At 30.2% G+C, this 19731-nt stretch overlaps 1 protein-coding gene across 2 annotated transcripts; it reads right to left on the reverse strand.

The window, feature by feature from the left end:
- Positions 1-12824: 12824 nt before the first annotated feature.
- Positions 12825-19292, reverse strand: LOC107433645 (DExH-box ATP-dependent RNA helicase DExH1). Of its 2 annotated transcripts, XM_016044954.4 has the most exons (16): positions 18921-19292; positions 18402-18547; positions 18170-18269; positions 17847-18065; positions 17623-17718; positions 17064-17339; positions 16472-16675; positions 16213-16368; positions 15795-15887; positions 15356-15570; positions 14964-15123; positions 14558-14831; positions 14285-14477; positions 14013-14199; positions 13377-13745; positions 12825-13241 (listed from the first exon to the last, which is right to left on the reverse strand). In XM_016044954.4, the coding sequence occupies exons 1-16, from the start codon at positions 19203-19205 to the stop codon at positions 13110-13112; spliced, it is 3105 nt and encodes a 1034-aa protein (XP_015900440.3). In that variant the 5' UTR covers positions 19206-19292; the 3' UTR covers positions 12825-13109. The 2 variants fall into 2 exon arrangements, with proteins under 2 accessions (XP_015900440.3, XP_015900441.3); XM_016044955.4 differs by lacking the exon at positions 18921-19292 and having other exon boundaries at positions 18170-18273; positions 18402-18542.
- Between the last annotated feature and the right edge of the window lie 439 nt (positions 19293-19731).

Genomic DNA, 19731 nt, shown 5'->3' on the forward strand with positions numbered 1-19731 from the left:
AGACACTGAACTTAACTGCAGTTATTTTTCAATTTCTTATCTAATTTTTAAATTATTTATTTTGATTTTGGAAAAAATATTTCTTTCTACTAAATTTAAATTTCTTTTTCTAAAATTAATTCATATGTATACGGGGGGGCGAGTTTGGGGTAGGAGTTATATTCCTATCCCCACCACCTTAATCCCAACCTAGGGCAAAGAAATTTGTCCCATCTATGACCTATCATCCTAATTAACTGAAAAATCTTTGCCTCATTGATTAAAGGTAGGGCACCAAATTGAGGCAGACTGCCACCCATAGCAAAGTAACAAGGCTTGATAACTTGAATTCATATTTCGGACTCAATGTTTTTTTTATGGAAAACATAGAATTTCACCTTTTGAATTTCAATGTTTTAAATCTTTAATTTTGTTAAAATATCGTTGTGGACTCATTGTAACTAGCTCGTCCAAATTTGCTTGTTGGATATTGGTGCAAGGCACATAAACTTTTATACCAAGAGTTGTAGATTAGAAGGAAGATTTCACTTAGCAATATAAAATAAATAATATTAGAATTATTAAAATATTTATTAAATAATATGGTAAATGATATAGTAATATTATATTAATTTATTGTTTTATACACTTATATATAGAAGGTTCACTTAATATCATATTAATATAAAATATGGAAGATCATACAAGACGAAGATGCACACTCAAGTGGGTAGTGTAAGCTCCTAACAACATACTCGCTTTACTCAAAACACTTCAGTTCACTAAATAAACGCAGGATGAGCAGCCTATCTTTAACACCAACAAATTGCCGATGTTTCTCAATGAGGGTGCAATCAATTGACCCAAAGATTTTGAAGCATTATTTCAGCTAAAAAAAAAAAAAAAAAAAGATTTTGAAGCATTATTTATTAGTGGATGATAAGCAAGGTGGCACTTCAGAGAAGTGATAACATTCTTTCTTGTTATCCAATCCACATCATCTGATAATTTAGAATTCTCTTGTGAGATTTCACGTTTTGGAAGTCGCGCGGTCTCTAATTGAATAAATTAAATTGAATAGATATTGAAGATTGGAAAAGTTTTATAAGTCTGTCTCTAATTGAATAAATTAAAAAGAACAGAAAATATTGAAGATTGCAAATATGAGAATCTTACATGATAATGCATGCAAGAAATCAATAAATTGAAAGTAGATAAAGATGTAGCTGTTCCGCGAGCATGCATAGATGCAGGAAATTAATGAAATTGGAATTAGATAAAGATCAGCAACTGATTAATAATTATTAATCCTATTTATATTATTAGGAGAAAAAAAAGACCCTGAAAAAAAAAATATATAGCAAGCTGTTTGTTGGAGACTTGATGCTCAAGCTCCGGCTCTACACCTAACACGTAAAATAACATTTTAAATCATTATTATGTAATTTTAAAAGATACAAGTAAAATAAATTAGAGTTTTTTTTTTTTTAAATCATAAAATGAATAAGATAAACTGGAGTTTAATGTAATCTTTTGTCATGGCGTCACGATAATAGAGATAATGCTTTGACAATTGTCACGAAGATCATAAAAGAAAGGCAGTACACGCGCAGTACTTGTTATTATTGCCCTAATCCTCAGGCCCCGCAAGTAATTAAAGGAGGGAATTGTTTATATGAAAATTAATTGTTTGATTTCTTACTATTGTGTTTAATATCTTATTCATGTAAGCAATGATTGCATCTATATATATTTAATTAATCTGTCGTATTGAACTATTGGAGCTCTATTAACTTAGCGACTATGTGTACTTTATGAGGATGTTGCTTAGAGAGCTAATTTGAGTGGCTCTAGTTTATTAAGGGACGTATCCGTCCAAAACCAACTTGCTGGATTTGCTAGGTAAGATCTTTTAAATACCAAAATTGCAAACAATTTCCATTTGTTAAAGTGGCATATTTTATTTTTAAGTATAATTACTATCCATACCCATGATATATCCAAAAAAACAAAAAATTATATGTTTCTAGTAACCAGGAAACTATCTTATAAAAGATAAGAGAGAAAAATTATTCTTCAAAACGTATTAGCTTACATAAAGACAATATTCTCGGTCTATAATTTTAGAATGAGTAATTCTAGTTATACTATCATTTGAATTCTATACAGTTTAATTATTGATTTATATTTTTATCTCTATTTAAAATTACTATTAAAAATATTTGTTAACTAAATTTATTTAAATAATTTATTCATACAGTCTTATTTTTCCTCTCAAATGATACGTTAAATATATCCATCTAATTTATATTCTATTAAAAATTAGAATTGTAGATACAACAATTATTCACAAATTATGGAAGCTCAAAAATATGAAACAGTAAGATGAATTTATTTTTTTTATATTGTGATGATGGCTTTAGTTTGGATTTTTTTTTTTATATCGCTTACCAATGATCAGATTGGAACAATACTCTTCGATTAAATCCTGGTATATTAAAATTTGTTTTTTATTTGAAAGTTTAAAACTGAATATTTTTTAATTACTCATAAGCATCCATCCAGACATTATTAAGATGTTTAGAATTTGTCTTTTAACCAAAGTTTAAAACTAAACATTTTTTAATTGTTGAGAAGTATCCATCCGAACATTATTAAGATGTTTAGTTTTTATCTATCAAACATTGTATGTATATACAGATATTAAATATCATACATTATGAAATATGCTAACTTTTTGTTTAAATTCTTAAGTACAAACCTACAATATCTTTAATACCCTTTTATTAACATCCCGTTCCAGTGAAAAATTTTGATGGGATGTTTGGGTAATGGTAAAGTTAATGGAAATTTAAAATTTTCTAAAAAGGTGAAATTTTCTCATGTTTGGATAATTTTTAAGAGAAGGAATTCGTGAAACCCAGTGGAAAATAAATATCGTAATGTCGGAAACTGATAGAGAAAGTGGATCGTACTAAAGATGTGTCATTTTAAAATTACCTGAGAAATTGATATTACGTATTTTTTTAAATACAATTTTTTCCTTTAATTTTAATATATAAATTTTTTTAATTACTTGTAAGTCCTATTTTCTTCTATAATTAACTAAACACTATAAAAATAATCTCAAAAAAATCCATTATCAAGAAATCGATTCCCAAAAATCAGTTTCCTGCAATTCTTTTTCTTTTACCAAACAATCCATAAAAGCTGAATCCACATTCCCAACACCAAAACGGTAATTTAAAATATGTGACAAACTGATCATGCCAATCACAGACTTGTATCACGCATAAGGCGTAAAAAGTGGAGTCCTTCGTACTTAACTGAAACATTCTGCATTCTTTATGAAAAATCTAAGAGTATTTTGAAATATTGTAAAAAATTCCATAGAAACAAACTAGTATATAATAGAATCTTTCTTGTACATAAACTTGAACTATCTAGATTCTAGCTTATATGAATATCATGTGTACATATTTATAATATTGAAAAAAACTTTGTAATACGTATCAAGTCTTCCATGTAAATATCTTGTATATAAATTGAGAACTATCTAAATTCTAGCTTAGATGAATATGATGTGTACATATCTACAACATTGAAAGAACTTTTAATGTGTCAAAGTCTTCCATATAAAAGATTGGTCTTTCATTTGTAACATATACAAAAAATATATCAATACAAGCCTTCTACATTCTCTCGTCTCAAAATCTAAGAATACAAGCCTTCTACATTCTCTCGTCTCAAAATCTAAGAATACAAGCCTTCTGCTCTCAAACTCAAAATCACCTATTTGTTTGAGAAATTTAAGTCCCGTGACACTTGGCTAACTTAGCAGCATGGTTTTGTTCCCAAAAAATATATGTTGAAACGATGATTCTCCATCCCAATTCAATCGGATGATACAAAGCGTGTTGGCAAAAATATAATAAGTGCCTATATAATATTAAAATAAAAAGAAACATTAATTCAAAAAAAACAAGAGAAAAAGAAATAATTCAAGATATAAAAACAAAAAAACCAAAGAAATGTAATCTGGACGCCGGTAGTGAGACACTCTGAAAGAATTGCAAAATAGTTTTTAGAAAGTTAAATTTCCAAAACTTATGTTGCAGAATCACTTGGACTAGTAGATTTGGAATAACATTAATCGTATCTGGAATAGTTGTTCTCCGATACCTGATGTGGATTCACCATGAAAGAGAGCAAAGAAAAAAGAAGGAAGCGCAAGGAGAGAAAGCGAGCTAAGCGGGAAATTCAATTTTGTTTTGAGGACACATGCGAAATAAAATGAAAAACTGGGCTTAGAGGTTTTTTTAACGACCCGCCCGACAGTTTCAAAAAATACACGAAATACAATTTTACGTTATTTTTATTTCCAAATACAAATATCCCAACATATTAATGAATGACCTTTAACTTTGAAGAGCTTATAAAATAAAATCCCATCTTTTTGCCTGCATTGTTATATTATTTATATAGAAAAAAATAAAAAATATTATTTCTTCAATTTATTTATACAAAGAAAGCATCAAATTCCATTTTTTAAATGCAGAGTTTTAATTAGTTTTTTTTTTTAACCTGAAAAGGCTTAAATATTAAATATTTTTGAATAAATATTTTTTTTTCTTTGTGAAAAATCAACTACACGACTCAACCACCCAATCAAACTATACTCGAACGAGACTACATTGCATTCTAAATTATCATTTTTCTATCATTTTGGTACAATTGTTAATACTATCTAAAATATATTCAGAAATACTAAAAGTTTATGATATTGAAATTCCTTTTTAAAAAAATTATGTATAAACAAATAGAATAATGTATTTTGACTTATGTAAAGTAATGGATACTACAAGTTTCAATTAGTAAACAATGTTATCCACTTTTTTTTATCCATTTTTATACTTTTTTTTTTTCAATATACCTTTTATTGGAAGGTATTTTTCCGAAAGATCGTTCATTGAAATAAAGTGATTTGTACATGAGGTAAATTTCATCCATATTTTGGATGATGTTATCAATTGAATCAAAATGATAGAAAAATAATAATTTAGAGTGCAATTTGAAAATTTTAAAGTTTGAGGGGCAAAATGGATAATATATAGTTTGAGAAGCAAAGTGTGACAAAGTGTAACAATTTTATCCAAAATTATGCAAGAAACATCTGAGCAAATGAGAGGAAGATGTTTAGAGTGAGAATTTCTATCTATTTGTAAAATTTTTTATTTATATTTTGACAAGGTGCTAAGTTCTTAAATCAATGAGGAGACAAGAACAAGCCAATAACAATGACTTCCGATCACTAAGTTGCAAGATTGCATTAATAACACTTAACACCAATATATATACGCACATATAAATTATGATATAAATTACATCTTATAACAAGAATCAAATTTTAATCAAAACCCTCAAGGGAGAATAAAGCACAAGTTTGAAAAAGCTCCATTACGAAGCAAAACTACAATAGGAAGTCTGGGTTACTCTCAGGATTTAAATCATATACATTTTACCATCCCAGATGTCAATTGTAGAAGAGGATTTATTGACAGCCAGCCAAAAGTAAATTTGATGCCATACAAATTCTTTGGGTGGAGAATTGGGTGAGTATGTGCAGGGGAAGTGGGATACGGACCATTGCAGGGAGAGAGTGGCGAAACTTTTTGATGTGTTTCACACAGTGAAGAAAATATCGATGTCGATGGAAATGTCGAAGGTATGATTTTATGAAAATATCGATAGAAATGTCGATATCGATGGAAATATCGATAAAGTTACAGAAACTATAAATTTTTAATTTAGAATACAAATTTTTATATATGAGATAGTTAATATAGTAAAATGATATAAAAATACAATAATTAGAATACAATAATCATAAAATATTCTATAAATATTACAAATTATTTATAAGTGAATAAAATATAAAGTTAATCAGCACCAAAATATAGAAAATTTAAAAGATAATAGTAAAATATAAGAAATTCTCAAATATAATCCCTAATACATTATTAATACTAAAAAGAATTTCTTGGTTTTTCAAATTGATGATTATATCTTGATGTTTCATGTGCATAACAATAGGCATTCCAACTCATCATATTAGAGAAATTTTCCATGTAACTGAGGATGTGCCAAGTATATCTTTCTCTATCAATCCCAACAAATTGTCCGAGTAGAGGGTAATATGGATTTATCCAATGAGGAGTATAACATTCATTTTGAGACATGGGATAATTGAAGATATCAACATCGTAATCACTGTGAGGATTATGTGATCTCATTTGACCAATTGGATAGACAATTGGAATATCAGAATTTCCATATTGAGAACTAACTTGTGTATTTAAACTCATTGCATCCAAAGAGTTATAAAAATAATCTTCATCATGTTGATTCATCATGGAAATGCCATAGTGCCTTCTTGAACCAATGCCTGCTGTTCGAACCCCATGATCAAAATCCTGTGTTGCATGTGTATATTGATCTTTACCAGTAAATGGGCTTAATGGTTGTTGGCTTGGTTCTCGATAGTATGTTCCACTCCCACCTCCACCTATATTATATCCTCCTCCTCTATTGCCATCATAACCATTACCTCCATCGTCATCATCATCATCAATGACATGATCATCATCTTCATCCTCATATTCATTTGGTTGAGAATAACCGCCACCAAATGTTTCTACACGAGGACTAAATCGTCTAGTTTAAGGCCTTGTCACTACTTCAAATGAATAATTTCCTCCACTATCACTGCTTATAACTTGTTTAGCAATAACATTGTCAACATTTATCCCTAATTGTGAAGCATGCATTGCGACTCAAGGATCTGGATTGCCTTCATCATCATCTAAGTGTGAATTCTTAACTCATTGGATAATAGGATTATCTTCATCTTCACCAGGGTCAGCTCCAATTTCAAGAAGATCCAAATAATCTGAATCTAATTGAGGTTGATTTGTTAATTCCATATCACGGATCCGCAATTTCATATTATAGTAGCAAAAAATCAATTTCTGAAGTTTTTCATATGCAAGCCTATTTCGTTGTTTTGTGTGTATTAAAGCGAAGATGCTCCAATTACGCTCGCATGCGGATGATGATACAGTGTGTGACAAAATATGCATTGCTAATTTTCTGAGTGTTGGAGTGCTATTACCATATATTGTCCACCATTCAGCTGTATATTGAACATTATAAATCAAAATATATTAAATTTTAATAAATTTTTAAATATTAATAAAATTTTTAATATTTTGCACATGATTTTTTATAACAATTAATTGAAATGCACATACCAGGTATCATTTCCGCTCAGGCGGCAATTGCTGCACGATCACTAAATCTTTTTCATGCATCTCTAAAGCATATTATCTATATGTAATGACGAAAAAATTATAAAAAACGTTATTAATATGTTAGTTAAAAAAAAATAATAAACAAAATCTTACTTCATCCAAATTGAGATATATGATTCAAATTTGGATCTAATGCTGCAAAGACATCATGAACAGCTTGTACAATATCTGAATCAGTGTCAATTCCTTTTTTATATTGGAATTGTGGATTCAAAAAGTATGCTACAAAATAATAATAAAAATTAAATCTAATATATAAATTATAAGACAAAATAATAATTATTAATAAGTAATTGACATAAAATTACCAGCCATATGGAGAGGATGAGAAAGTGTATTATTCCATCGAGCATCTATGATGTCCATAACCCACTAAGTTCCTCTTTGGTTTTTGATTGCATATCTCATTTTTTGAAAACAATCATACAATATTGGCATTGCAGGTATGAACTCAGCATCAACAATTCGCAAAATATTATATAATGACTCATATAAATTAACAACGTGAATAACAGAATCCCAAAAATGATTATCAAGGATAATGCTTTTGTTCGACTCAATTGATGCTTAGCCCATTCATCGCTGGTAAAGACTTGTTTTAGAGAAGCTTTCTTTTTAAGGAGACTATTTAAAGCAATATAGTTTGTTGCAAACCTTATTGCTCCTGGTCGAACGATATCTCCTTTACATATATCTCGCACTAAAGAAAGTAACCAATTATGATTATAAATATAATTGGTTATCATTCTTGCACGCTGAATGATCCTTGCAATACTTTCATGCTTTCCAATATCCTCAAATATAAGATCAATATAGTGTGCAGCACATGGTGTCCAATACAAGTTGTATTGTGTCATCAATTTCTTACCAGCCTTTACGAATGCAGAACCATTATCCGTGACTACTTATATAACATTGTTCTTTCCCACTTCATTGATAACTTCTCCAAAAGTTTATATATATACTTATAGTTTTTTATTTTATCTGAAGTATTAACTGACTTAAGAAACACTGATGACCCTTTACAATAGACCATAAAATTCAATATGGACAGCTTAGTTGGTCCTGTCCATCCATCATATGTAATTGTACAACCATATGTTTTCCAGCTTTCTTTGAACTTTTCAATATGCTGTAGCATCTCTTTATACTCCATATCTAAATATTTTTCCTTAATTTCATATGGAGATAGAATTTGAACTCCTATACCTGTTTGATGAGTACCAACGATCATATTTTTGAAATGGTACAATTTTGCCTTTGTAGGTGGGACATTATCATAAATAAAGAACTTTGCTACTAGTCTTTCCAATGTGTCTTTCACACCACTTTTTGTCAATACATCTTTTATATTTTTTTGTTTTGCACTGGATGACTTATATAATGAAGGTGCAATTGGAGGAAATTGTTGAGATTGTTGTCTACGAATAGGCTCCCTTACACTTGTTGCACGACGGAATTGAGCACATGGTTGATTACCACTTTGTCGAGAAAATCCTGATCCTTGACTTCTAAGGTTAAAAAAGTTTCTCCTTGTTCTTTTTCCCACCTGTCTTGTTTAGATGCACGAACTGCAGCTTTATATGAGTATCTTTTATCAGGATGCATATAAGCTGGATATATACATATATCATCACCATCATCATTATCATCATCATAATTACTCCAAGACGGAGCTAAATTACTCCGTGATTCATTACGAATATCTTCCTCCATCGTCTTTTTTTTTCAATTTTGCATGTTCTTTCTTCCTCAAATAATTGTAAATCTCTTTCTTCACTTCTGGAGGTATATTAGGGCACTTTTTGACATTACTTTTTAGATCAGAATGTGCTAAATGATACTTTAATCTTGTTATTCTACCATTTTGCATTTTATGGTTACAATATTTGCAAATTGTACCATACTTGTTACCTTCAATTGGAATGCAATGTGACTAAGCTGGATCTGCTTTTCCGCTACCACTTTCTATTTTTCCTTTTAATAATCATAAATAATTATTAAGTTAATAATAATATTAATAACAACAATAAGAATAAGAAAAATAACAATATGAATAACAAGTAAAAAAATAATAACAATAATAATAATATTAATATTAATAAGAATAACAATAATAACAATATTAATAATAATAATACAAACAACAAAAATAACAACATTAATAATAATAGCGATAATAACGATAATAAAAATAATGACAATAATAATAATCGGTAGAACAATAACAACAACAAAAACAACAAATTAACAATATTAATAATAACAAAAGTAGTAACAATAATAATAATAATAATAATAATTATAACAACATTAATAACAATAATAACATCAATAGTAACAACAATATTAATAACAAGAATAATAATAATAATAATAATAATAACATTTATAAGAATAACATGAATAACAATAATAATAATAATAATAATAATAATAATAACAATATTAATAATAACGATAATAAAAACAACAATAATAATAATAAGGATAATAACAATAATAAATATAATAACAATAATAATAAAAAACAAGAATAACAATAATAATAATATTAATAATAATAAATAACAATAATAACAGCATTAATAATAATATTAATAATAAAAATAATAATGACAACATTAATAATAACGATAATAATAATAACGATAATAAAAACAACAATAATAACAACATTAATAATAATAAGGATAATAGCGATAATAAAAATAATAACAATAATAATAATATTAATAATAATAATAATAAACAACCATAATAACAGCATTAATAATAATAAAAATAATAACAACAACAAGAATAGGAAAAATAATAACGATATTAATATTCATGATAATAATAACAATAACAATAATAATAAGAAGAAGAATAACTATAATAACAATAATAATAATAATAATAATAATAATAATAATAACAATAATAAAAATGAAAATAATAACAACATTAATAATAATAAGGATAATAACGATAATAAATATAATAACAATAATAATAAGAAAAAGAATAACGATAATAATAATTTTAATAATAATAATAAACAACAATAATAATAATAAAAATAATAATAACAACAACAAAAATAAGAAAAATAATAACGATATTAATATTCATAATAATAATAACAATAATAATAATAACAACAACATTAATAATAACAATAATAACAACATTAATAATAATAAGGATAATAGCAATAATAAAAATAATAACAATAATAATAAGAACAAGAATAACAATAATAATAATATTAATAATAATAATAAAAAACGATAATAACAACATTAATAATAATAAAAATAATAACAACAACAAGAATAAAAAAAATAATAACGATATTAATATTCATGATAAAATAACAATAACAATAATAAGAAGAAGAATAATAACAATAACAATAATAATAATAATAATAATAACAACAACATTAATAATAACAATAATAAAAATGACAATAATAACAATATTAATAATGATAAGGATAATAAATATAATAACAATAATAATAATAACAAGAATAACAATAATAATAATAATTTTAATAATAATAATAAACAACAACAATAATAATAAAAATAATAATAACAACAACAAAAATAAGAAAAATAATAACGATATTAATATTCATGATAATAATATTAATAATAATAAGAATAATAACTATAATAACAATAATAATAATAATAATAACAATAATAAAAACAACAATAATAGCAACATTAATAATAATAAGGATAATAAATATAATAACAATAACAATAAGAACAAGAATAACAATAATAATAATAAACAACAATAATAACATTAATAATAAAAATAATAATGACAACATTAATAATAATAACAATATCAACAATAATAACAATAATAATAATATTAATAATAATATAAATAATAACAACATTAATAAGAATAATAACATAAATAATAATAATAATATATTACATTATAAAGTAAATTTAATTTTATATTAAATCAATTATTTGGTGTATATTTTATATATATAATTAATTTTATGTTAAATAATAAGCACAATTTTAATAATATTTGTTATTAAAATGCTTACTTTTGAGGGTCAAGAAATTGTGAATTGAGACTTTATTTCCTACGTGGATCTTCCAAAAGATTTTCCTTTTATGAATATAAATATTGAATAAAGAAAGAAAAGAAGATTAAAAACTAGTAACTTCAGTGAAAACTTTGCATTCATGCCATTTCATTTTTTTGAAACTTTGCGTTTACTCTCTCTACGATTTATGTTGAGGAAGAAGGACTCAAAACATAAAAATATAATTGAGCTGCTATACATGCATTTTTATACTACACTCATTTACTTACCTCTTCAGAATTATAAACCACTAAAAAACAATTTCTCTCGTGAATATTTGTACTTTTCAAGTAGGCAACATAATAAAAATATAAAAAAAAAAAACAAAAAAGACAGCAAAGTACTTGTCTGTCATTATTTTAGTGTATTATATCTTCCCCCAATTCTCTCAATGTATTATTTCTCCTTGCATTTTTCTCTTGTGATTGTTTCTTTCCATCGGATGACTACTTTTTCGGTCAGTATTTACTGTTATCATGTGATTCACAGCTGTAAAATTTTCTATCAAACTTCTGAAAAAATTATCTAAAAAGATTCCTTCTGATATTTACAGTTATTTTTCTATTCTCTTTTCATTTCAATATTTTGCTTTTTTTTTACTTTCTATATCCTACTCGATTAACATTTTGAAAAAAATCAAAGTAATCATTCATTCACATTTTACACTATTATTCACATTTTTTTTTTCAATTTCGACACTTTCACACTTTCATTCACAAATTTTTTTTTTCTTTTTAAGTCAATAACAAAAAATAAAAAATAAAAAAATTCCTGTATTTTGCCATCTCTTTCCCCTTCCCTTGCCATCTCTTTCCTCTTCTCCTCTCTGCATATCCCCTGCCATCTCTACGTATCTAGGCTTCTTCCTTTCGGCTGACCCTCTCTTTCCCTTCAGCCATCTTGGCTTCTCCCTTCCGGCCGGCCCTCTCTTTCCTCTTTTCTCTCTTCTCGGCCAATCTCTTCAGTCTTCTCTATTCTCGGCCGATCTCAAACATACAAACAAACACAAACCAAACACACAAACACACACACACCCAGTCCGACCGACATATCCAAGAAATTTCCATCGATAACCGTCGATTTTTCCACAACATTTCCACCGTTTCCACCTAAAAACCGAAACCCTCACCGACATGGATCGATTCCGTTGACTTCCTTCGATTCCGGCGGCAAATCGACGGCACCCAGGATAGAAACTTCTTCCCCCCCACATCGGTGTTAAAGGCCGCCGACAACCAAAACTGTCGGTGATATCTCACCCGTTTCGTCCACTTTTGCTTCCCTGGTTTCACTTTCACAAAATGATATCCGTATCATTGAGCCGTCACCCACTAAATATATATATATATTTATACATATACATATATAAAACATATATCTTTTATCAAATTCAAGTATTTGGGTTTATTACAATCAGAGATTGGATCTCATAACTTTTGTATTCTTAAATAAATTAAAATATGGGTTTATTATGTAATATATAAGTTTTAGCTCCGAAATTTTTTGCATGGGTACTTAATAGAATTTCTACTATTTCCTTATCTTTATATATTTGTTTATTTTTTTAAAAAGAACAAGAGAAAATCGGAAAAAAAAAAAAAAAAACTAAACTACTAATCCCGGAAGAAGAGAAAAAAAAGAAAAAGAAATTAGTAATGCACGTGTTGGCTGTGCAATAACTCAACAACAGCAGCGACGACACCCTTTCCTTCCTTAGAGATGTCCAGTCTGGGTTCCTCAATCTTCTTCTTGAAAAGCCTATCAAGTTCCCCACGCAATTTCTGTTCCAAAAAAAGCAAAAGAAAACACCATTAAAAGCCAACCCACCTCCATAATTTTCATAACACTGTATGACTATTCTAGATGAAACAAGGTTGCAGCAAATTTCTTAAGAGTCAAAAGTTGAGACAAATTACCCGTATCAACTCTATAGTTGTCTTCGGGGCTGAGAAATGAAGGTAACCTCCAAGCATTTCTATGCCCTCCCCAGTTTTGCTAGGTATGAGATTACCACCAAACAAAAGTAGAGCATAATCTGATATGTTTGTAGAGTCTCGGATGAAAATGCTGGTTGTCTTCACTTTTTCACTATAAACCATGTATGGCAGAGGGAAGAGATGAACCCCAGCATTTACAGACGCAGGATGTATATCAACCTTCCCTACTTCTTTAGTGAAAAATGCCGTCCGCTTTCCTCTTTTTTTGCACTGCACAACATTTGGGTAGAGACCAGCACAAAGGATTGCACATACCATCTCCAAATCATGGCTGTACTGATTGTAAGCCTGCAGAGATGTAAATCTTATTTAGCAATCCTACAAATCCTTGTAGTTCAGATAGATGCATATCGCTCAAGATAGCCTCAAGAGTAAAAAAACAAAGAAGTGAGTTGCATAAGTGCAACTGCCACTTATAAAACACCTTCCCAAGTCAATAAAACATGAAAAGAAGTGCAGCTGTTGCAAAATCAATTAATGGGAACCTATAGAATTAGAATGGAGAGGGAAAAAACAAATAACAGAGAGAGAAGAATAAGATATCTAGGAGCTTACACTAGCACCCATAGATTTGTCTACAAAGCCAATATCCGATAACAGATCCAGAAACTGCATTCTCATATCGTCCATCATCTGCAAAGTTACTGGCGATAAGAAGTTATCCCAACAGAATGATCTATCCTGACCATTACGTTTTGCATCCTTCCATCCTTCAAAAGCTTTGAGAAGTGCTATGTGATCACTGCAAAATAATATGTAAAGATCTTTAAATTAGCAACAGAACAATAGTCAAGGCCTTTTCAAAATAGTACTATTAGTTAACCCACCTGCAAGAATCACTGGCAAAGGACCTTTTGGCAGCATCAGCATCCTCTTTCCGGTTTATAGGTAGGACAAATGGATCACGATGAGCAAGAGCAGCAGCAATTGTTAACGCAGGATTAAGGCACTGAAAGATAGACCCCATTAGTAGCATCTTCCCAATGTTTGGGTCCAATGGGAGAGTGCAAAGGTGGCGACCTGTTACATATGATTAGTTCAGACTACTTCTTAGAGCTAATATACAGCAAAGAAACAAACTTGCAACCAGGGTTAACTACCAAGTGGAGTAAGCTCCTCCATATCATCTAAAGCTCCAATAGTCTTGAGCAGTTCAATTGCATTCTGAACAGCAACGGAATCTGGGGGCTGAAGTGCCTTGGCCAAAAATGATCCAACACTTCCAAGCTGCAAACTTTTAATATGGAGGCATAGCTCTTGCAGAGGTGTTCGAAGAATTTCAGGTAATTGATACTGAAGCATCCCGTCGTGGATCAACTTTGGATACAACCTATAACAAACCCCAGGTTGCACACGGCCAGCACGACCTCGTCTCTGAAAATCATCTCACCAGATCGAAAATAATTATGCTTTTCATAAACAACTGAACCAGGAAGAGTCTTGATATAATTGAAATACCGGGGACATCTTATATGCTATTCGACTTTCGTAGGACCAACAGCATACCTGATGTGCTGAAGCCTTTGATATCCATGATGGTAGGAGACAAGCCAGCTTGTTGAGAGCATCGTAACTAGTTTCCTTTGCTTTTCCACAGTCTATGACGTAGACAACATCATCTATGGTAATACTACTCTCAGCAATGTTTGTGGCCAGCACAATTTTTCTACAAGAATAGATAAAAACAATCTAGAATTTCAGAAGGCAAATCAATGAGAATATCAAATTGCAATGGCATGCTTATTGATGATCTTCCAATATACATTCAACTAATAGAAGAGGAAATCCACCCAAGGGTTGATAAACCATAACAAGGAAACAAATATGCACTATTAATATCGGCAATGATAGAATCCCTAACATGGATGAAACTTTTACAGCACTAGTAATATCCTTGCCTCTTGTTGGGGGGTGGACGATCAAATATTTCACGTTGGTCAATGGTAGGCATTGATCCATGTAGGGGAAGAACCAAGAACTTGCTGGAGTCTCCAAGAAATCTGTTTACCTTAAATTTGTCAAGTAGCTTAGAAATGTCATCCCAACCCGTTAAGAAGACAAGAATTGCACCATCACTTTCATGGCGACAGATATATTCAATTGTTGACTCTACCTGCACATAAGTAAAACTAATGGTATTATTACTGTAGAAATGACATCTTATAGTGACAGAAACACCATTCTCCTGGAATAACAAGGACAACAAAATATCATTTATGCACTAAGGTAGCAGTCAACAGAAAGGAGCTAATTCTTAACCAAACTCGGATCAGTTACAGTGCAAATAGAACTGCAAAGCAACAAAAAATCATGCTGGCAGTAAAGACAGAGCTTTACCAGACCCAAATCAAGCAGTGAACCAGACCAAGCTTCAAGAGACTTTCTTGTAGCCATGCTGTAAGTTCTGTAGTGAGAATCAATATCAATGTCCTGCACGAACAGAGAATGTTTCATAAGATCCATAATCTCAAGCTGATAAATTTGCAAAATGATTTTCCTTCTAAATTTGATTGGAAAAACACATATAGGGCTTCCAAGTCTTATAAAACCTTATCCTATCCGTATATATATTCTATAAATTAGTAAGAAACATAGCAATAAATTGTCAATAGTGATGAATATAACAGTCAAATTATTATCTAGGATGCTAAAAGGGCAAAATAAATAAATAAATAAATAAAAATTGTATAGTATAAATATCGTAATTGCAATATGGAACCAAAAAATTATTTAAATTAAAGTGAAGAAAAATTGCCTCAAATGATAAGGTTAAAGGATCCTTCTTAGAATCTTGTTGTCTCCTTCTCCTTCCAGAACTCCCATTAAAGTTTTCAAACTCTGACTTGATACTATACCAAGTTTTCTCCAGAACGTCTTCTAGAAAAAACTCTGTTACAGGAAAAGCCAATCCCTGCCATTATGTCAAAATGATAATGTAAAACTACAATACATAAGTTATAAAAACTTCAAAGCTATGTTTTTCAACAAAATGAAAATAAAAGACAGAAGCATACCGGTATATGTATAGTTGGAGCATTTCCAAAGTATTTAGAGAACAAGTCAGCATTAATGGTAGCGCTCATTAGAATAATGCGTAAATCTGGACGATGTGGAAGAAGGTCACGGATAATTATTAATAAAAAGTCCTCATTCATGCCTCTTTCATGGATTTCATCAACTAGCAAGTGGCTTACACCACTTAATTTCGGGTCCTCAACCTGTAGTTCAATATCAAATATAAGTAAGAATGAATATCACATGCAGAGGTCAAGCAACAAATCAAGGAGATACCCTCTGGGCTACTACGAGGATTTGAATAAAAAAAGAAGAGAGAGAGAGAGAGAAGGGGGGGGGGGGGGGGGGAGCAGCTAAAAAGAATAGGGAAGATTTTGTGCTTTTGGAGTCTCTGGGGCTTTGTTTCTAAAAATGGATTTTTTTAGTCCTCTAACATGCTAATACAGTTAAGCTTTATTTGAACTTCACAGAATAGTCACATCTTGTTTCCACTGTACACATCCAAAACAATTTTCTTTTACAGGGTTTTAGATCCCAACCAAAACTATGGATAGGATAAAGATAAATTTTAAGCAACTCTTCTAGCATTACCAATTGACGAAGTAATACTCCAGTGGTACAAAACAGGAGTCGTGTTTGAGCTGAGCGCTTTGATTCCAAGCGGATCTGATAACCAACAGTTTCACCAAGACTCTCTCCTCTTTCTGAGGATATACGAGCTGCAACAGAAATAGCAGATATACGGCGAGGTTGTGTGCATATTATGTTACAATCGGCACCACGCAGACTAGATATCTCCTCTTCTAGAATAAATTGAGGGAGCTGGGTTGTCTTGCCACAACCTGTCTCTCCTGAAACTACTACTACCTGCATTGTAAACAAGAGTAATGAGAATTAACAAACGTAGTAAGTAGTAACTACTAAATCAGACACCAAAAGCAGTCCTAATAAAGGCGAGAAATTTGGAGATCATTTACATGTTTCAAAACGAGAATTATGATAAATATATAGCATAATAGTGAACTACTTGCCAAGTTTGTTGAGTGTTTGTGAAATGATAAACTATAAGAATTTCCAATAATTACTGCAGCCTTGACATCCTACAAAAGGCATGTATGAAAAAATAGCTAGAAAAACACTTCAATCATACCTGATTTTCTGCAACAGCTCTCAGAAACTCAAGCTTCATTTTGTTCGCAGGAAGTTTTTCTCGAAACAACCGCATTGCCTTTAAACTATCACTTGTCTACACAAAAGTGATAAAAAAACATGGATGACTTTTATACTTGACCATTCAACAGACAATAATGTTATAACAATAAAATTCACCAATCTAAAAGCTAACGAACAAAAACTTCAATATTGGAAAGGCACCTTCATTTTTTCCTGTTTCTCCTTAAGTTCAATATTAAGTTTCTCCTTGGTAGAATCAATCTCCAACGTGGTGACAAGTTTTGTTATATTTTTATCAGCAGAAAGTTGTTTAACTCCCTGACCAGATGCCCCTGAAGCATCATTCGAAGATACTCCTTGTGACTGTGAGCTATTCAAAAGATTTCCAATTCGAGTTTCAGTTTCTGCAGACATTCGAATCTGCAGAATGGATAAAATATAACAACACCATTTAAACATATCCAGAAATGATTACGACTGCAAACAAGTAAGCCTATGCGGTTTTTAGAACAAAAAAACCTTACTTCTTTCTGTGTAGAGCCATGAAGATCATCAAGATCAGCCCGGTAATCTGGTAATGGAACTTTGCTGACCACAAGAGTCTTCCCTTTGTTATATGCATGGCTTTCTTTCCACAAGCATATACCAGCAGAATAAATTGTAAGATGAATCTTCTTGAGAATAAGTTATTTCTATTTTTGTGAATGGATATTGTTGCACAAATCTAACTACTTATTGCCAAAGAGAGCAACTTACAAGTAAAGCTCCAGTTGACGAGCCATGTGAGATAGGGTTTGCTGGTCTGAGCGACTAAAATTACGTTTAATTACTATTTCCTGTTCTCCACCTCTTTTCATCTGCTCCATCTTAACCCACCATTCATTTTCATCGAAAGGCTCCACCTACATATATATACAAATCAGAACCTTTCAAATGTAAGAATTTTTACTACCCAACAAAAAGTAAGAATTTTGAACCAATTAGCATAAATATATATATATATATATATATATTACAGGAATGAGAACATCACTAAAGAACCTGTTAAGGATTTCTAAGATAAAATTTGATCATTGCCCTGACCTTCAAGAACCTAAGAAATAGTAAATGCCATCCAACAACACTACACACCGCTATGCTCAATTAACTATAATAAAAATTTCTAATCCATGACCAAAAAAAATCCACCTTTTAACCCAAAAAAAAAGGTTCCTTTAAAGCTTATAGAAGCTAAACCTACGTGTTACAAAAGCATGATTACATTAACATAAATACCTCGGCAGCCATTTGTCTCAATCTCTCAGCTCGCCAAGCAGGGTCCCACCACCGCTGGCCACCACCGCCGCGACCTCCAGGACCACCACCACGACGGCCTCCTCCGCCGCGACCACCTGGACGGCCACTACCACCAACGCCGCGGCCACCTCGGTAGTTTGGTCTGTAAGACATGACAGAGGTAGAGATCTGACGCTTAAACGAAGAGAGTCGCGAAGGGAAAAGAACAAGGTGTTTGGGAAGAGACGAGCAGAAGTCAGTGGCTAGCAAGCGCACTGACATCATTTATTTATATAACATCTATGGGCTGCACTGTTTGGAAATATTAACGATGGAAAGAGTTGGGAGCTTCTATCTGTCAACTACACGGTTCCTTAATAAGTCATAAAGCGATTTTAGGACCCAATAAATAAAGCACTCAATTTCTTATCATAACAATGATATTTACAAATTATTATGAGCAATTGCACTTTGATACATAATTTCTTGATCTTGTAATTTAGACTTTTAAAATCTACCACATCGAACCGTGATATTTTTAATTTTGTTGCGCCACATATAATTCAATTTGGAAAGGTTGTAAACCATAAATAATACGTTTTATAGAAGGTGCAATATGTATTTTAAAATTCATGGCTCATATTGCAATATTTGAAATTAAAGAGTAGTAAATACAATAAACCCTCAATTATATATTAATTATTATATACTTTTTAAATTTATTTATCTTGGTTACATTGCATATAATTTTCATTTAATGCTAAGCTTTTAAAAATAAGTATTTTTTAACTTAAATACATTATCAAGTCTT

The sequence above is a fragment of the Ziziphus jujuba genome, chromosome 11, assembly GCF_031755915.1.
Source record: "Ziziphus jujuba cultivar Dongzao chromosome 11, ASM3175591v1".
Lineage (NCBI taxonomy): Eukaryota > Viridiplantae > Streptophyta > Magnoliopsida > Rosales > Rhamnaceae > Ziziphus > Ziziphus jujuba.